Below are 11,604 nucleotides of genomic sequence, written 5' to 3' on the forward strand. Positions count from 1 at the left end.
TAAATAATCTTGTTCAGTTTACAATATATATATGTATATATATATATTTATTTACGTTTATGTTTGTTAATAATTTGTGTTTATTTAACTATATATTTGTTAATACTATTGTTTAAATTTCTTATATTTTCACGTATCTTTCCTCTCTTGCAAGGAGCACCTGTAACATAAATAATTTCCCCTCGGGGATCGATAAAGTATTTCTGATTCTGATTCTGATTCTGATGCCCGTGGTCGTCTGGTGGGAGGAGCTTAGGGCAGAGAGGAGGGGATTTTCAAATTCTGCCAGTTTTCTTTTTTTGCCTTTTTCAGATTTCCGCCTACTCCATCTTTAATAACTGCATTTTCTGTCTTTCAGTGCTCACGTTTATGTCTCTCCCTCCTTTGTTTACAGTATAATATCTGACAGCATTATCTTTCAGTTGAGACAGCAGACAGTGTCTGAGGACACCCAGTGGTCAAAGGACAAGTGCTTCTTTAAAGGGGGTTTGGTAATTAAGTTACGTACAGTCCCTTCAGGTGCATTAATCCGGAACATCCTGATCTAAAGCAGTTAACAGCTTTAGCAGCAGCAGTTGTAATTATACACTTGAGTAACTGATTACAGAGAGCAGAGGAAGTGTCATTTTCCAGCCTGACTACTCACTTGACAGTGCGGAGCACGCAGATCCCAGATCCGGATCGTTTTGTCCAACGAGCCCGAGATAAACGTATCATCCACAGGTGACATGGAGAGAGCGATAACTCTTAAAAAACAAAAAAAAGAAGTCACAAAACAAACAAACTTTAACCTTCATTTTATAGAGGGTAAAACAAGACAAGAAAAGACCAGATAAGACAAAGTGAAACTTGTAGTCGTGAAAGAGGTAAACATGCTCATACTCTGTGTTTATGCTGTTCAGAAATACAATTTAACAAAAAAACTTTGTGTATTTGTCAAACACTGAGTAAAAACATGAGCACACATTTTCCCTCAAATTTGTTATAAGCATATTAGCGTAAAAAAGTTGAAGGAAGTATAAAAATCTACATTTTGAGATCATGTGTAAATGCATATTGTTTCGTCTTGGTTTGCACATCATCAAGTAAATAAGTGTTACAAAATACAGGATTTGCATTAGAGCTGCAATAATAAGTTCATTTATCAAATGGTCAATCAACAGAAAAATAATCAGCAACTGTTTTGATAATCAAACAAAAATTGATGTCAATTTTTTGATTAAAAAAAATCTAAATATTTTCTTGTTTAATCCCTTTAAAATGTGACGATATGCTACTTTTCCTTAATTTACATTATAGTAAACTGAAGATTTTGAGTTTTGGACCGTTGGTTGGACAAAAAAAAAAAAAGAAGGCAGTTGATAACATGAATTTGTGATGGTCATTTTTAGATGTTTTGAAGACCAATGATTAATTGATATATAGAGCTGCAATGACTAATCAAACAATCGATTATATTAATCACCAACTAATTCTATAATCAATAATTTGGTTTGACTTATTCTTCAGGAAGGAAAAGGGTCAAATTCTCTGATTCCACCTCGTTAAATGTGACTATGTTCTGCATTCTTTACTCCTCTTTGAAAACAAACTAAATGTCTTTGGGTTGTGGACAAAACAAGACATTTGAGAACATCATCTTGGGTTTTGAGAAACACTGATGGACATTTTCCCCCACTCTCTGACATTTTAGGGATGAAACAACTATTTGATTATCGAGAAAAAATAATCGACAGATAATTCAACTGAGAAAATTATTGTTAGTGAGATGATTGAGTCATTGATTTATCCATTACAGAAATAATTGTTAGATGCAGCCCTAATGTGCATCTACTTTGATGGTAGATTTCCACCTAGTGTGCACACTTTGTAGTCATAATTGCTTTGTGATTTGAAATAAACTACTTTGCTCACATCTAAACACAGAACACAACATTTGTTGCTCACCTTGCAGTGTGACCTGGGAAATACCTGATGTACTGGTTGTCAGTGAGTGACAGGTATCGGATAGTATCTACAAGACACAAAACATATCAGAGCACACATATTTGTTCTATACTGGTATTTTGGTGTATGTGTGTGTTTAGTGCTTTGTGCCAACAGCTGACTGTCAGTGCTGAGTTATTACCATCTAGCTTGTTAGAGCTGTAGACCACTGTCTGTGTGTCTCCATGTGTGTAGCGGATGAGGTCTACTCCATACTTCTTACTGTACAGGGTTCTTTTAGGTCTGAAAAGGGACAGAATATTTAAACAATTTTGAACAGTAATAAACATGTACTGCCATTGTCTAAACACATTCAATTGGCCAGGTTATCTAAATATATTTAAACAATTAAGATATGGAAATTGATCATTATTTTCATATATTTTGAGCATGCATTACACAGTTACTTCTTGTTTGTGAATGTGGTGATACTGGCCACTTACTTCCCCTCTCTGATGTCATACAACACAATACAGTCGTCGTCGCTGCTCGATATCGCATTTTCACCATTTGGGCTGAAGTCCACGCAGTTTACTTTCTGAGAGTTTTCTCGGTATGTTCTCGCGACCCTGAAACTTCGCAACACGCTGTCTGTGATCCTCATGTCTGCAGCTTTTTCCATACAAAACATACTCTGTAAAACCAAAATGTGAACCTCTCCGTCTGATTTAACGAAGTCTGCGAGTCGTTTCTGGTCGAGCAAAGCATGAGCAATATCGTTTCAGAGCCTTGACGCGAAATACAATCTTACATTTTACAGAAAAACAACAATAAAACCAGACGTTGTGTGTATAATTCCAATATGCAGCCATAGAGGAACTTGCGGTAACAATAATGCATTTGGTTTGAATGTAGGTATCTACCAGGTGGGCGGTGCTATTAAGTCACCACTACATTTAGTTGCTTCAGGAAACCGGGAAGTGGTGATAAACGAGCATACCTATTAACAGAAAAAGGAAATACGACACACCGCTACCGGAAGTTGTTGCTTCATCTACAGTTACACTGTTTTCAGATTACAATTGTTTTTTTAAGGGTCACATGTTTTTTTCCTGCCATCAATTGGTCCTTCGTTTTTTTTTATGAAAGCGCATTTTTAGAGCAGTTTGACAATTTTGTTACGTGAAGAAAAATTGCAGGTCATATTTTTATGACGTTCAGTACAATCTATATCAACCACCACTCCAAAAAGAGACACTTGTTTAACTGGACGAGTGTAAGTTTCACTAAAACCACTACTAAAATTACTAAATTATTGGTCTTGCTTTTTAAATTGTGTGGAAAATAAAGCTTGTGTGCATTTATTCTGAAAGGCGCGACCCGGAAGTCGAAAGCCGGAAACGGAGAACATGTGTCCTCTGGAGTTTATGTTTGTAACTTCAAGCTAATGTAAACTGTCAAGCTAAAATTAAACGCCACAATGAACAGCTGTGGAAGAATAGCCTGTAGTATCTGGAGGTCCGGCCTGAACACCGTCTCCTCTCTGGTCAGACCGCGGAAAAACTGGCGCCGGTGTCCGGAGGCAGCTCCGTCCCTCAGCCGGAGCAACACCACCGCCGCTAAACAGGCTCCAGGCTCCGATCCAGGTTCCGATCTAGGCTCCGACACGAGAGAGAAACCCCGCCTGAGGGCGATCGACCTGGCCCGGAAGGTTCAGCAGGAGAAGACGAAGCCTCAGACGGAGGAGCCTCAGCTGTCCGGGCAGCAGAAGAGGGTGATGGAGCTGAAACGGTTCAGTCTGCAGCTCCAAAATGTTCATCCCAACGTGCTGGCCAAACACCTGCACAGAAACCTGCTGTACCAGGACAAAGATGTGGTTGTCATCAACAAACCTTATGGTGTTCCTGTCAGAGGTAAACCAACAGCTAACATTACTGATGTTTACACTGATTTAGTTTTGAGTTCAGTAAAACAGAGCTTGTTTTATGGTATTTGGTAAGAAAAATAAGATCATGCTTGTACAATTATTTCTTTAGAGCTGAAACGAGTAGTTGATTAATCAATTAGATGATTGAAAGAAAAAAAATACCCAATTATCTGTTTTCCCATTCAAATAAAGTGCAACTACTACTTTGGTTGCAGTTTCATATATGTCATCATTTCTAGCATCTCTGTTGTTTTGGACTTACCCAACTGCTGATTATTTTTGTGATCAATTATGCTGTCAATTATCTTTTTAATTCAGTTCATTAAATTTAAGGAAGAAAGAAGAATACCCATCATAAGAGACCCACCATATATTCAGATGTCCTATTTGCCAAGTCCACAAGTCAGACATTCAACTTTAAATGAAATACAACGCAGAAAAACAGCAAAGCCACACATTTGATAAACTAGAACCAGCAAATATTACGTATAAGGGATCAAATGATTATTAAAATTGTTGCAGATTAACATTAACATTTTATTCAACCATTTTCTGACATTTTGTAGACCAAAAGATTATTATTGATTATGAAAAACATCTTAAATTGAAGACCCAATTTTATTTGTTTATCTGATAACATACTGTATGTGTTCATACAGATAGTAAGAAGACTTTGGCCATTAATATTAATCGGCTGATTTATGGTTGGATTCTCTTCCAGTGATGGTGATTACACACATTGTGGTATTGCAGTATCAGCACTGGAATAGGTGTTAACTACAAACTAGAGTCAGAAATCTCAAATCATGCTGAAGTTGGAGTATCTGGACCTTATTGCATGCACATTTGTTTCTGTTGCTGTGGCTCTCAGATGACTCCAGGGTCATGTCCATCTCCTCTGTGCTTCCTGTTCTCGCCCAAATGATGGATGGGCTGAAGATCAAGTCTGACTCTCAGCTGCTCCCCTGTCTGAAGCTGGAGAAGGAAACGACAGGAGCTCTCCTGCTGGCCAGGAGGGAAGAAGTAGTGGAGCACATCCTCAACCTTCAAAGAAATAACCAAGTGCAGAGAAAGTACTGGTAAGATACGGCGAGGGGATAGAAGAGGCGTCCATACTGCCGCACCTCATGCTGCAGTTAACATGTTGTTCAGTTGTTCATGTGTGTACTGTTCCTCCTCAGGGTTATCACAGTCGGTGTGCCTGTTCCATCTGAAGGAGTGATTGACATCCCCATCATAGAGAGAGAGGTCACAGGTTCTAAGCCACACTACAAGGTGTCTCTTCTTCTGTGGTTTTGATGCTCTTATAATTAGTTGTTGTTAGAGATGCTTTCTTTTCCATGTTTCATGTTATACACTAAATACTTTTGATGTTATTGTAAACCTATTCATATTAACTTTATTTTTTTTAAATCTCAGATGGGTCTAAGTCCTCTTTACAGAATGAATGATGCAGGCGACGGTGTGACCAAAGTCCGCGCCCATCGGCAAGCCCACGCTGCAGTGACCAAGTACAGAGTGTTGGACAGCAGCAGTGGTTGCAGCCTCGTGGAGCTCCAGCCTTTTCCTGGTAAGAAGACGACTGTTCAGTTGGTTACGTTTCTATCGAAGACGCATTTTTCTACATGTCTGATTCCTTGTGTCGACAGGAGTGAAGCACCAGATGAGAGTTCACATGGCACTCGCTCTGACATGCCCCATTCTTGGTGACCACAAATATTCCCACTGGAGCAAACTGGCACCTCAGGTAAAATATCTTTACAGTGTATCACAGGAGTGTGTTAACAAGTGGCAAATGCCAAGAGTATTGGCTGCATACCACTTCCATCAAATAATACTTAAGCAAGAGTGGTATATTATCAGCTGCTTTTTGACAAACTGAGGCTTATCTGGTGTTAAAGCTGTACTCTGCATACTGTGGCATCAAGCTGCAGATATTCCTTTTCAAAGTGTATGCCTGTGAAAATATCCCAGTTAGATGTGCATGATGGTTCCATCACCTTGAGTTGTGTAAGACACACTTATTCTACAGGCGAGATGGGGCAGTCGCAACCAAGATTAGTCAGATAAGACATTACTTAATTAGCTGCTGACAGCCCTGTGTTCATGTGCCATATTCGTTCTCTCTTTTGCCTTTGGCGGCAGAAACTGAATATGAGAAGTAGCCCGTGTGGTTTTATGTTGCTACACCCAAGGAGTTAGACCCTGGGTCTGAAAAGTAAAGCCAATACAGTGCCCCCGGAATGACTCCTAAAACTTGGGAATGAGTTAGCAATTAACCACTCAGTTTCCTCGTGTCAAAGTCAGTGGGTTTTTTGAATGTGTTTTTGGTTAGACTCCTGAAATAAGGTCTGTGGTTCACACAGAGACTTTCACATTTTGTTATACAACGTAAAATACCTAGGTAAACACCCCACTCGTGAATTTTGAAGCTTTTATGTGTCTTAAAGAAGGCAGTTATTAACAAGTGGCTAAAGGAAACTACATCACAACAAGCCGCGCCAAACAGGGCTTAACAGTCTTGTCATAGTGGTAGCTTTAGGTCATGCGACTGTAGTGTAGTTCATTTATAGCCTGGCATTAGCATTTTACCTCTGGCAATTGCATTTAGGCTTCAGTAATTATGACAGTCATCTTCATTTGTGAAGATGATCTTGCTGAACAAAACATGCAAGTATCATAAATGTTTGTTTGCCATGGAGCTAATTATCAATAATCCAAAATCCAGTGGAACAAGCCCCACAGGCTTTCTGATGAGGGAACCAGTGTAACGCTAACTTCTGCATCGGCCTACAGAGGAACATCATCCCTAGGCCACTCTATGCTTACTAAACCTGCATTTATAATGGCCAGCAGGGGGCGACTCCACTGGTTGCAAAAAACGTCAGATTGTATTCAAGTCTATGAGAAAATGACCCTGCTTCTAACTTGATTTATTACCTCAACATGTCAACATTTTCCTAACGAGTTCATAGTCTCAGTTGCTAGTTTTGAGTCTTCTTCAATACCACATTATGTTCATTTTGAAAGTCACGGTTTTATTTAGAGTAAAAGAGACGATTAAGCAGGGTGTACTGTAAGGCGTTGTTGCCTTGCGATCGACAAATCCCTACCACCGCAGTGTCCTCTTAGTCAGAGCCACCCTCTCGTCCAAATATTGTAGCTTCTGGCTCACAATAACCAAGATGGCAATAGCTCAAAACGGTAGTCTACAAACTAGTGGGTGATGTCATGGTGACTACGTCAGCCTCAGTTTTAAAGTCTATGGTTAGACTTCAGATCAAGAGGTTACAGTGAAATATGTCACAGATATGGCCTTCGTATCTCATTGATGAACTGAAATGTGAACTGTCAAACTGTGGGCTGAGGACGAGCCAGCCGCCATCCTGCAATGTCATCACCCTCCTACTTAGCAAATATTTTGATTAGGTCTTATTGTACCACTTTGAAGGCAGAATAAGTAGGAATTGTCAGTTGCAGTTTGTAAACACAGCATTCAAAGCTGGCCCAGCTCTATTAATGCGTGCTTATGATGTGGCACACCCTGCATGCTGCCTGAGGGTTACACACCACTGCCTAAAAGTTGAAACGTCCTTTAACACAACAAAATCGGGAAAAAAACAAGCTGAGGGCAGTTTCTCTGTCATAGGTGATGATTGAGAGATTATTTTTGTATGATTCTATATTTTATTTTTAGGATAATCCTACTTGTCCTGCCTTAAAAGTCAGGATAGTCAGTGACTGTTTAACATACTCACAAGTGAAAGTGAAAGCCAACCTCAGATTCACTCTCTTCTGGCATTTAGCCTCGCTATATTTGCATGTTTTCTGGTGCTGTGTCTCTTGGATGCCTGCTGCTTACGGTCTGGTACCCGGTCACTACCTTTTCCTAAAGCCCCAACCTCACCTGAGCACCCATAAACGCCTCTAACACAGAAAATACAGAGGGCAGAGTTTCACCGCACACTTCTAGTGGGTCATAAGTGATGATTGAGAGGGATTACCTCTGTATGAGTCCATACATTGTTTTTTAGTCAAATCCAGCGTATCTTTAAGGTTGTGGACTTTAGAAAACTAGTAACTTTTATGGTCTTACTGATCCTCAAACCTACCCTGTTGGCATCCAAACAGTGCCTTTTTAATTTGCTGGATCGTGCTTTAATTCACCAACATGTCAAGTGTGGAAGTTGAATTTCTGGTGCTTGCACTTGGTAATATTATTAAATATATACAAACATGGATAGGAGGACCGACATGTCTGCAAGAGCTCAGTGTCTGTCACTAAGAATCTGTATCTTCTATAATAATTCACGCATTTGTTCTTTTCGCTGCACAGAAATTACCAGAGCGTGTGCTGGGAAAGCTCGGACTGGAACAGAGCAAGATCCGCCATCTTCCTCTTCACGTGCACGCTCGACAGCTGACGCTTCTAGGAGCCAAACAAGCCAACATCAGCGTGTCGTGTCCCTTGCCTAAATACTTCTCACAAGCGTTGCATCGACTGAATTTAACACTGCCTGATAAGGAGGACGATAAATAACCACATCGTTCCTTTTTTGTTGAATTCTTTGCAATCCAAGTGACGTTGAAATGTCGTTGGAATCAGCTGTGACGGATTGAGACTACATCACAAAGTATATTATGTGTCCCGTTAAAAGTTAAATGGGAGCTCAAGCTTGGTTACTGTGAGGTTATGTAGAATTATCAAAAGGAAAATGACTGTACAGTGCTATACAACTCATTTTTAGTAATAAACAAATGAAGCAGGACTGTATCATCACTGTTTTTGTCAATGTATGTACATGTCATCTCTGAGGAGGCACCGCTAGGCTACGGACGCATTTTTAAGAAGGCCCAAAACTAATCCTCATTTCAAATGTCAGTTGCATTTCCACAGACAACACAGCGCTGAATACTCTCTGTTCTTGAATTGCTTGTCATGACTTTTGATACAAGGACTGATACTGTGTTAGCTAAACAAAGGTGTTCCCATCTGCACGTCCTGTTTAATCACCTACTGTACATACATACAGGAATATGTTGGCAAAAGTCCTCGATGGGTGTTTAAATCACTAGCTTTGACCTGAGAAAAAATATTTCCAATCTCCTGAATGACTACGTTATATAGCACTTTGACCTTGTGAATATATCTGAGGTTCGACTCCAATAATCCACAAGCATAAATTATGACGTCGTTTTTGAAAACAGGCACAAGTTCTTCAGCTTTGAACGTAACAATACGTGATCCAAAATACAGTCAGTATACAAAAAGAGTTGTGAGCAGTGGTCCCTGTCATTGTCCATTAAGATGTCATGTATCATAGTGGGACTTTGAAGATGTGGTAAACAGTCTGTGAGGTTAAGTAGTGAATGGTTAAATATCCTCATATCATACTGATACTTTTACAGGAAGATGTACCACCTCTGCTGAGCTCAGAGGGCAGGAGGTCGATCACAGTCCAGCAGTGGTGAGACTAAAGCCTCCCTTACATGCCAGTTTAAAGGTTACAGAGGCAATGGCTTACAAAGGTAGTCAAGAGAAAGAACCGTCCAACCCATCAGCTGAAAACAAAATGTAAGAGGAAAAAAAAAATCTTTGCTTTGATGATGCACTCCTCAGGGAGAAATGATGATTGTTCCATTTGATTTGAGATGATGGTCACTGAGGTTTATAGAGTCAGGATGGATACTGCATAGTCAACAATCAGTGACTGGAGAAAAAGTTCCCATGAGTCCGACCAGTCCCGCTCAGTTCAGCTCATGACGGCTGATGATATCCTGGATCTCTCGGACCACGAGGATACGGGCCAGCACGTGCTCCACTTGCTGGCTCGTGAGGGGCTGAGAGGAGTACCACATCGGACTGTTTGGTGCAACGACAGGCTCTGGAGTCATGTAGTATGCATCATTACGTCCCTTAACACTCTGAGGACTGGAAAAGAAAAGAGGAGTAAGTATTTTCGAGGTATATATACATGCACTTGGAGGGAGACTTTGGTATTTTCAACCTCGACCCTATTTTGCCATGTTTTTGTGTTTAAGTGACTAATGGAGACAACAATTTCTAAAACTGGTCCACTACTGAGAGAGACCGTTGTGGCCACTGACAGGCTCAGATTGTATTTATAAGTATCTAACAACATTTTAGGAAAGAGCCTACAGAAAAATGAAAAGCTTTTTCTCACCTTTTCCTGATCCAGTCTGTTTGTCAGTGTGTGTAACCAGGAGAAGTCTTGTTTTGAAATCTCATGGACTTTTCAACATTGTCAAAATCAGGGAAATATTCAGCCATGACACTGAAAACACTGAGCAACACTTTCTGTACTATACACAACAAACTCTTCCCTGCAGTCCTCTCTCCAACTCTAACCTACATTTCCCCTGTTGTTTTTCCTCCAACAAGTCACATCTCATGAGATTTTAAAACAAGACTTCTCCTTGAGTGCGACTGTCACAGTAACAGACCACTGAAAGGTGAGGAAAAATGTTTAATTTCTCTGTAGGGTCTTTTCCATAGTGTTTTTAGACACTTACAATAACAATCTGAGCCTGTCAGTGGCAAATACAAGAACTTTTAATGGACATACATTGACTAGCCACAATTGCCTGTAGGGATTACATTGCACCCTTTTTCACTCTAAAAATTGTCTCCATTAGTCACTTAGACACAAAAACATGGGACAATAGGGTCCAGGTTTAAAAATACCAAAGTATTCAGTCACACAGTATTCATGGGATCAAGAGTCACTCACCATTTGAAGAGATAAAAGTCGTAAAGTTTAATGGGGCAGCGAAGAGGATTCTCAGGATCCTCGATCTGCTCTTCGTACATGTCATCGTTTCCTAAAACAGACGTCACACAGCAACAGGTCAGTAACGTCTACTGTCAAAGGCTGTGACTCATAGAAAGACTTCACCGTAACGCTTACTGTATTGAGCACCTTTCTGTGCTGCGCTGTGAGGACCTTGTCCTTTGAGAAGGCGGATACTGGTTGCTTTGTCCTTGGCATTGGTGGGGTTCTTCCTCGTGTGCCTCAGGACTTTGGAGAAAGCTACTTTCATGTGCTGTTCTGGTGTCATCAGGTGGAAATGCCTGTGACAAAGAAATATTTTTTTTTTTTACCATACGCAGTAATTACATCTTAAATGCATGTCTTTGTTTGTGCCAGTAACTGAATTTGAATTTAAGTCTGAGGAAAGTAAGGATTTCTTAAAGTATACTTAGAGGGTTCCTTCACAATTTCCATTTCAAAATTGCGTTCTTTTTTAGACTCAAATTTCCTAAACACACCAAACATAGTCTTTGTGTGTTAAAGGGCCAGTGTGTAAAATAGGTTGAAAACAGTGACATCAGTGGTCAAATTCTAGATTGCAGGGCTCACTCGCTCACCCCTACCGTCGGGTAAATGACGGTGGCCTCGTAGGGACAAAAAGCCTTGCACACGACTTTTTCAGGAGTAGGTCTATCTAGCGATGAGGTGAATGTTTATTTAAAAATCTAAACCATGTTACGACATTGTAATGAATCCCTCACAAGCAGGAGACCAGAGGAGTGTTCGGGAAAAAGGCCCGTTTATTTGAGCACTCCAGAAACTCCGGTAACACTCCAGGGTGTAAAAGACTCCGTCCCAAACTCTGACTCTTCTAGCGTAACAGACACACTTCATAACTTTACACACATACTCGTTTACAATACCTAGCGGGGACCCCCTCCCCTCTCTGCTCCACCAATCTCCAGCCCGCACACTGAC

The 11,604-nt window shown here is 40.3% G+C and overlaps 3 protein-coding genes across 8 annotated transcripts in view; 1 reads left to right on the forward strand and 2 right to left on the reverse strand.

Moving 5' to 3' along the window:
• Nucleotides 1–2,924, reverse strand: part of LOC126386231 (WD repeat-containing protein 82-like) — a 19,588-nt gene extending 16,664 nt beyond the window's left edge. The window contains exons 1-4 of one of the 2 annotated variants that reach the window (XM_050038436.1): nucleotides 2,430–2,924; nucleotides 2,129–2,229; nucleotides 1,948–2,014; nucleotides 647–746 (exon numbers count right to left, since the gene is read on the reverse strand). In XM_050038436.1, coding sequence (XP_049894393.1) covers nucleotides 647–746; nucleotides 1,948–2,014; nucleotides 2,129–2,229; nucleotides 2,430–2,617 — 456 coding nt within the window. In that variant the 5' untranslated portion in view covers nucleotides 2,618–2,924. The remainder of the gene's footprint in view (nucleotides 1–646; nucleotides 747–1,947; nucleotides 2,015–2,128; nucleotides 2,230–2,429) is intronic. The other variant, XM_050038435.1, reaches the window with a different exon arrangement.
• A 366-nt stretch (nucleotides 2,925–3,290) lies between these two features.
• On the forward strand, nucleotides 3,291–8,622 carry LOC126385834 (pseudouridylate synthase RPUSD4, mitochondrial-like). Its single transcript, XM_050037846.1, has 6 exons — nucleotides 3,291–3,839; nucleotides 4,725–4,932; nucleotides 5,035–5,128; nucleotides 5,273–5,423; nucleotides 5,503–5,600; nucleotides 8,190–8,622. The coding sequence occupies exons 1-6, from the start codon at nucleotides 3,407–3,409 to the stop codon at nucleotides 8,391–8,393; spliced, it is 1,188 nt and encodes a 395-aa protein (XP_049893803.1). The 5' UTR covers nucleotides 3,291–3,406; the 3' UTR covers nucleotides 8,394–8,622.
• The window catches only part of LOC126385833 (transcriptional regulator QRICH1-like), a 9,191-nt gene continuing 6,170 nt past the window's right edge, over nucleotides 8,584–11,604 (reverse strand). For 4 of the 5 annotated variants that reach the window (XM_050037844.1, XM_050037842.1, XM_050037841.1 and 1 more), the window contains 3 exons: nucleotides 10,783–10,946; nucleotides 10,606–10,696; nucleotides 8,584–9,785 (listed from right to left, as the gene is read on the reverse strand). In XM_050037844.1, coding sequence (XP_049893801.1) covers nucleotides 9,602–9,785; nucleotides 10,606–10,696; nucleotides 10,783–10,946 — 439 coding nt within the window. In that variant the 3' untranslated portion in view covers nucleotides 8,584–9,601. The remainder of the gene's footprint in view (nucleotides 9,786–10,605; nucleotides 10,697–10,782; nucleotides 10,947–11,604) is intronic. The other variant, XM_050037843.1, reaches the window with a different exon arrangement.

Source organism: Epinephelus moara, chromosome 24 (genome assembly GCF_006386435.1).
Source record: "Epinephelus moara isolate mb chromosome 24, YSFRI_EMoa_1.0, whole genome shotgun sequence".
In the NCBI taxonomy this organism is placed as follows: domain Eukaryota; kingdom Metazoa; phylum Chordata; class Actinopteri; order Perciformes; family Serranidae; genus Epinephelus; species Epinephelus moara.

Excerpts from the sequence above, each read along its gene's own strand:
- LOC126385834 (XM_050037846.1), top strand. The coding sequence starts at position 3,407 with ATGAACAGCTGTGGAAGAATAGCCTGTAGTATCTGGAGGTCCGGCCTG. Across the intron at positions 3,840-4,724 it reads TTATGGTGTTCCTGTCAGAG|ATGACTCCAGGGTCATGTCC; the intron begins GTAAACCAACAG and ends TGTGGCTCTCAG. Across the intron at positions 5,424-5,502 it reads GGAGCTCCAGCCTTTTCCTG|GAGTGAAGCACCAGATGAGA; the intron begins GTAAGAAGACGA and ends TTGTGTCGACAG.